Source organism: Melanerpes formicivorus, unplaced genomic scaffold, assembly GCF_026170545.1.
Source record: "Melanerpes formicivorus ecotype bairdi unplaced genomic scaffold, bMelFor1.0.p_v2 SCAF_54, whole genome shotgun sequence".
Taxonomy (NCBI): Eukaryota; Metazoa; Chordata; class Aves; order Piciformes; family Picidae; genus Melanerpes; species Melanerpes formicivorus.
Genome location: NW_027142406.1, coordinates 2,109,729 through 2,116,839, shown reverse-complemented (window position 1 = coordinate 2,116,839; position 7,111 = coordinate 2,109,729). Strand labels below are relative to the sequence as shown.

General features: G+C 45.3%; 1 protein-coding gene across 1 annotated transcript in view; it reads left to right on the top strand.

Moving 5' to 3' along the window:
* Nucleotides 1-4,851, top strand: part of FGF23 (fibroblast growth factor 23) — a 30,248-nt gene extending 25,397 nt beyond the window's left edge. Inside the window, exons 2-3 of the mRNA XM_068160870.1 lie at nt 2,201-2,304; nt 4,239-4,851. Of these exons, the coding sequence (XP_068016971.1) occupies nt 2,201-2,304; nt 4,239-4,676 (542 nt within the window). The 3' untranslated portion in view covers nt 4,677-4,851. The remainder of the gene's footprint in view (nt 1-2,200; nt 2,305-4,238) is intronic.
* The last annotated feature ends 2,260 nt before the right edge of the window (nt 4,852-7,111 follow it).

Genomic DNA, 7,111 nt, shown 5'->3' with positions numbered 1-7,111 from the left:
ATGCTATCCTAAAAACTGCCTGAATTATCCTTTGCTTCCATGATTCCATGAATTACCCTTTCTTTCCATGATTTAGCCTGGAGAAGAGGAGGCTCATTGGAGACCTTCTTGCTGTCTACAACTACCTGAAGGGAGGTTGTAGCCAGGTGGGGGTTGGTCTCTTCTCCCAGGCAAGCAGCACCAGAACAAGAGGACACAGTCTCAAGCTGTGCCAGGGGAGGTTTAGGCTGGATGTTAGGAAGAAGTTCTCCACAGAGGGAGTTGTTAGCCATTGGTATGTGCTGCCCAGGGAGGTGATGGAGTCACCATCCCTGGAGGCGTTCAAGAGGGGATTGGATGTGGCACTTGGTGCCATGGTTTAGTCATGAGGTCTGTGGTGACAGGTTGGACTCGATTATCTTTGAGGTCTCTTCCTACCTTGGTGATTCTGTGATTCTGTGATTTTTACCCATAGCTTCTTGTAGAAGTTCCTATTAGAGTTTCCTGATGACACCTGCCTAATTCCCATTGCAATGACCTCATTCCTAAAGGAACTGTGCTGAGGAAACTCACTGCAGCAGTGGTGGAAACCTGACAGCCTCTGCAAAACCTGTGTGTTTGGGGTTTTTTTTGTGGGGGGTAATGAGTTGAAACCTACTAAAACCAACTCTACTGTGCATAGAGCATGGAAATGCAAAGGTTGATTAAAAAGGGGTAAAGTATGAAAGGCCAGACTGTGATAAAAGAAGTGCTAAGCCTTTGTGGTTCATGAGCAGTAACTATTCCCTGCTGTAACTGGAAGGTTCTCAAACTGTCTCATCCTCTTTTGTTTTCATGGACAACTAAGGTGTTTTTCTTCCTTTGTTGAATCACAGAACACCTTGAGTTGGAAGGGACCTTACAGATCATCTAGTTCCAACTGCCTTGCCATGGGCAGGGACACCTGCTGCTAGACCAAGTTGCTCGAAGCCTCATCCTGTGTGGTCTTCAACATTTCAAAGGATGAAGCATCCACAAATTCTCTGGACAATCCATTCCAGTGCCTCACCTCCCTCATAGCAAAGATCTTCTTCCTAATGTCTAATCTAAATCTACCCCACTCTAATCTAGAATAGAATAGAATAGAATTAACCAGGTTGGAAAAGACCTCAGAGATCATCAAGTCGAATCTATCATCCAAACACCATCTGATCAACTAAACCATGGCACCAAGCACCCCATCCAGTCTCTTCCTAAACACTTCCAGTGATGGTGACTCCACCACCTTCCTGGACAGCACATTCCAAAGCCCAATCTCTCTTTCTGGGAAGAACTTCTTCCTAACATCCAGCCTAAACCTCCCCTTTGCAGCTTGAGACTGTGTCCTCTTGTGCTGGTTGCCTGGGAGAAGAGACCAACCCCCTCCTGGCTGCAGCCTCCCTTCAGGGAGTTGTAGAGAGGAAGAAGGTCTCCCCTGAGCCTCCTCTTCTCCAGGCTAAGCAACCCCAGCTCCCTCAGCCTCTCCTCACAGGGCTGTGCTCCAGACCCCTCCCCAGCTTTGTTGCCCTTCTCTGGACACCTTCCAGCAACTCAACATCTTTCCTAAACTGAGGAGCCCAGAACTGGACACAGGACTCAAGGTGTGGCCTAACCAGTGCTGAGTCCAGGGGCAGAATGACCTCCCTACTCCTGCTGGCCACACTGTTCCTGATGCAGGCCAGGATGCCATTGGCCTTCTTGGCCACCTGGGCACACTGCTGGCTCATGTTCAGCCCACTATCAGCCAGTACCCCCAGGTCCCTCTCTGCCTGGCCACTCTCCAGCCACTCTGATCCCAGCCTGTAGCACTGCATGGGGCACAGCTTGAGACTGTGTCCTCTTGTTCTGTTGCTGGTTGCCTGGGAGAAGAGGCCAACCCCCACTAAGAGCACTGTCCCCAGAATGTGGTTCAGGACTTCAGAGGAGATGTTGGGGAAAAAAAGAAAAGATTGACTTTGGGAGGTTGGTGCTGCATTGGAATAGGGTACTCAGAGAATTGGTGGTGTTTGCATTCTGAGATCCTTGCAAAACTCACAGACAAAGTCACAGCCAAACTGATTTAGGGCAGGTAATAGTCCCAGGTCACATGGGAGGTGTGTTTCAGACCCCCAGGAAGGCCACGTCCAGCCAGAGCAGCATTAAGCCAAGAGTGCAGCACACAGCTGAGTCCTGGGTTTGACATGTTTGCTTTTTTTCTGAACAGGTGCCCTAATGATCAAGTCTGAGGGTGCTGGCTCAGTAATAATCACAGGTGTGAAGAGTGGACGCTATCTGTGCATGGACAGGAGAGGAAACATCTTTGGCTCGGTGAGTGACCTTTACCAGCACTCAACAGGCACCCTGGCAGGGATTAGAAATGCTGTGTCCAGCAGGAGCAGGGAGGGGATTGTCCCCTGGGACTCAGCTCTGCTGAGGCCACACCTCAAGTATTGTGTCCAGTTTTGGGCACCTCAGGACAAGAGAGATGTGGAGGTGCTGGAGCCAGGGCAGAGGAGGGCAAGGAAGCTGGGGAAGGGCCTGGAGAATAAATCTGATGGAGAGCAACTGAAGGAGCTGGGGATGGTTAGTCTGAAACAGAGGCTGAGGGGAAACCTCATTGCTTTTACACCTGAAAGGACCTTGAAGAGAGGTTGGTGCTGGTCTCTTCTCACAGGTAGTTAGTGACAGAACAAGAGGGAATGGCCTCAAGCTGCCACTGGGGAGGTTTAGACTGGACATTAGGAACAATTTTTTCAGGGCTCAAGAGTGGTCAGGCTTTGGAATGTGCTGCCCAGGGAGGTGGTGGAGTCCCCAAGCCTGGCTGTGTTTCAGGGTGGTTTGGCTGTGGTGCTTGGGGCTATGGTTTAGGGGTGACCCTTGTAGAGTAGGGTTCTGGGTTGGCCTTGGTGATCCTGAGGGTCTTTTCCAACCTGAATGTTTCTGTGGTTCTGGGAACACTGAAAGGCAGCTGTGGTCTGCTACTGTGCTACCTCCTCAGCCAGGGCAGATCTGTATAGCTACAGCATTTTAAGATTTCAGCAAGCTGAGGACCTGCCACTTAGGTTAAATTTTCCTCTCTTCTTTGGTTGTATTGAGTTGTAGAGCTCACAAAAATCATTTGAGTTCCTGCTTGGGTAAAGGAGGGCAGAATGAGAGCCACTGATGGATCAATGTGAATTCCTGCTGCAGGGTAAAGCCATGGGTTGGGAGCAGATCAAGCAACAACAGCAGTTTGTCATCATAACATCTACAGTGAAAACATGGGCATGCATCTCAGATCTATCAGATCAGAGGTGTGTCATGAAGGCCAATTGGATCTTGGTGAGGGGTGCATTAAGGGGAGTGTTTCCAGCACATAGAGGGAGGTTCTCCTCCCCCTCTACTCTGCCCTAGTGAGGCCTCACCTGGAATCTTGCATCCAGGTCTGGGCTCCCCAGTTCAAGAGGGACAGGGATCTACTTGAGACAGTCCAACAGTGGGCTACAAGGATAATGAGGGGACTGGAGCACTGCCTGATGAGGAGAGGCTGAGAGCCCTGGGGCTGTTTAGTCTGGAGAGAAGACTGAGAGGGGGTTTAATCAATGTCTATAAATATCTGAGGGCTGGGTGTCAGGAAGGAAGGGACAGGCTCTGTTCACTTGTGCCCTGGGACAGGACAAGGGGCAGTGGATGGAAACTCCAGCACAGGAAGTTCCACCTCAACATGAGCAAGAACTACTTTACTGTAAAGAAAAGAATAGGTAAAAGAGTAAAAGAAGATGTAAAAGTGCAAAAGAAAAGAAAAGGTCACAGAGCACTGGAACAGACTCCCCAGAGAGGTTGTGGAGTCTACTCTGGAGGCTTTCCAGACCTGTCTGAATGCATTCCTGTGTGACCTGTGCTAGATTCTATGGTCCAGCTCTGGCAGGAGGGTTGGACTGGATGATCTCCAGAGGTCCCTCCCAATGCCTAGCAGCCTGTGATCCTGTAATATACATTCTTTTAAAGGACTTTTCTGCTTTTCATGCAATTCAAACTGAATTCCACTTATCCAGAGTAGTGATTTAGAACCTGGGTCCTGGTATACATCCACATGAAACACCAGGAAAGAGAGAGGGGAAACATCCTGTGATCTACATTTGACTAAGCTTGAGCTGTCTCAGTTACAGACTTGGCAGATCAGAAAGACCTCATTCCTCTTTCCATGTTTAACTAGCATTTGTCATTGACCAAATCCCTGTGCTGACAGGTGCCATATTTTGGTTTTTTTCCCCCCCCTTAAGCATTACTTCAGTCAAGAGGACTGCGTGTTCAACCACAGGACCCTGGAAAATGGCTATGATGTGTACCAGTCTCCCAAACACCACTTCCTGGTTAGCTTAGGCAGAGTCAAACAAGTTTTTTTCCCAGGAATGAACCCACCACCATACTCACAGTTTCTATCCAGGAGGAATGAAATCCCTTTGTTTCGATTCAACACACCGGAGCCCCACAGAAACACGAGAAGCGCAGACACGGACCCAATGGATCCTCACCAGATCTTGGTGCCCCAGAGAAAGGTCTCTGTGTTGGGATCTCAACTGCAGCAGCAGGCAGACTTCTCCCACGTTCCCAGAGAGCCCATGAGGATCAACCAGAATGATGTAGTCAACCCAGATGACCCCCATGCTATGATGGATGCCAGGAGGTACGCAAGCCCTCGCTTCTACATCACAAGATAACCGTGGCCTCATCCCTTGCAAACTGATGAAGTGGGAGAAGAGGCCAAAGGAATTGTCTGGCACACTCAGTCTGAATGTCAAAATTGCCATTAGAAACTTGAAAGACATTGGGGGGGAAAAAAACACCACCTCCTTCATTCAAAATTTTGTACTTACAGATAAAAGTTGACTGAAAGCAAAGAAAAGGAAAAAGGGAAAAGGAAAGAGAGAAAGGAAAGGAAAAAAAAAAAGAGAAAGAATAAGAAAACAAAAAAGGAAAAGGAAAAAGAGAAAGGAAAGGAAAAAAGGAAAAAGAGAAAGGAAAGGAAAAAAAAGAGAAAGAAAACAAAAAGGAAAAGGAAAAGGAAAAGGAAAAGGAAAAGGAAAAGGAAAAGGAAAAGGAAAAGGAAAAGGAAAAGGAAAAGGAAAAGGAAATAAAAAGGATAAAATAAATAAAAATAAATAAAAATAAATAAAAATAAATAAGGAAAAGAAAAATAAAAATAAAAAGAAAAAGAAAAAGAAAAAGGAAAAGAAAAAGAAAAAGAAAAAGAAAAAGAAAAAGAAAAAGAAAAAGAAAAAGAAAAAGAAAAAGAAAAAGAAAAAGAAAAAGAAAAAGAAAAAGAAAAAGAAAAAGAAAAAGAAAAAGAAAAAAAGAAAAAGAAAAAGAAAAAGAAAAAGAAAAAGAAAAAAAAGAAAAAGAAAAAGAAAAAGAAAAAGAAAAAGAAAAAGAAAAAGAAAAAGAAAAAGAAAAAGAAAAAGAAAGAAAAAGAAAAAGAAAAAGAAAAAGAAAAAGAAAAAGAAAAAGAAAAAGAAAAAGAAAAAGAAAGAAAAAAAAAAGAAAAAGAAGAAAAAGAAAAAGAAAAAGAAAAAGAAAAAGAAAAAGAAAAAGAAAAAGAAAAAGAAAAAAAAGAAAAAGAAAGAAAAAAAAAGAAAAAGAAGAAAAAGAGAAAAAGGAAAAGAAAAAAGGAGAAGGAAAAGGAAAAGGAAAAGAAGAAAAAGGAAAGGAAAAAAAGGAAAAAGGAAAAGAAAAAAGATAAAGAAAAAGAAAAAGGAAAAAGAAAAAGGAAAAGAAATAGAAAAGAAAAAAAAAGAAAAAATCAAAAGGAAAAGAAAAAGATAAAGATAAAGGAAAAAAGAAAACTCAAGTAGGACATCTTCCATTTGGGACTCTGTTTGACTGCAGAGAAGATGCACTTTGGAATAGAGCAAGACAAAGCACCAATGAGAAAAAGAAAAGGATTCCCCTGAATGAAACCAAAATCTTCCTTTACATTAATGATGGAAACAGGAAGAGACTCGGAGCTTCTCAGGTTCCAACAGAGGGAGGGAATCTTCTTACTCCTACCATCCCTGGCTGTGCAAGGGCAGCAGACAATCTGTCCAATGGTGTGTTATAGTACTGTTTAAAATTAGTCTGTGTGTTTTTAGCTGTTAAGTTGGAGCTTCGGTCTCCTTTCACACCCACACAAGTCAGAAAGCGATCAGTCTGCTGTCAGAGCAGCAGCACACATGGAAAGCTGGAGAAACTGGTGGGAGAATGGGACAGGACCAAATAGTTTTGGGCAGCAAGAGTAATTTCTGGTACTCACTGAGTCCAAGCTGAGGCTGGTGAATTGTAGCACCACAATGTAGAAATAGAGTCATAGAATGGCTTAGTCTGGAAGGGACCTTAGAGATCATCTCCTCCAGCCTGCCCACCATGGGCAGGGACACTTCTCAACACGACTTGGCTGCTCAAGGCCTCATCCAACCTGACCTTCAAGACCTTCACACCTTATTGAGGCTTTCCAGCACATGAAGGGGGCCTAAAATGGAATGGGCTGCCCAGGGAGGTGGTGGAGTCACCATCCCTGGAGGTGTTCAAGAGGGGATTGGATGTGGCACTTGGTGCCATGGTCTAGGCATGAGGTCTGTGGTGACAGGTTGGACTCGATGATCCTCAAGGTCTCTTCCAACCTTAGTGATACTGTGATACAAGAAAGCTGGGCAGGGACCTTTTAGGGTGTCAGGGAGTGGTAGGACTAGGGGGAATGGATCCAAGCTAGAGGAGGGAAGATAATAGAGTAGATATTAGGAAGAAGTTCTTCTCCATGAGGGTGGTGAGACACTGGCACAGGTTGCCTAGGGAGGTGGTGGAAGCCTCATCCCTGGAGGTGTTTAAGGCCAGGCTGGATGTGGCTGTGAGCAACCTGCAGTAGTGTGAGGTGTCCCTACCCATGGCAGGGGGGTTGGAACTGGCTGATCCTTGAGGTCCCTTCCAACCCTGACAATTCTGTGATTCTGTGAAATTGTTCTGGATTTAGCACAGACTCTGTCCTGCTGACAGCACTTCAAATAATTCCTTTCCCTCCCCCCCCTACCACCCCCTTTATATGCCTACTTATATGATATCTCTTTACCTACACATCCAAGTTATCTTAGAAAAGTCACAGGGCCTGATTCTGTTGCCAGAA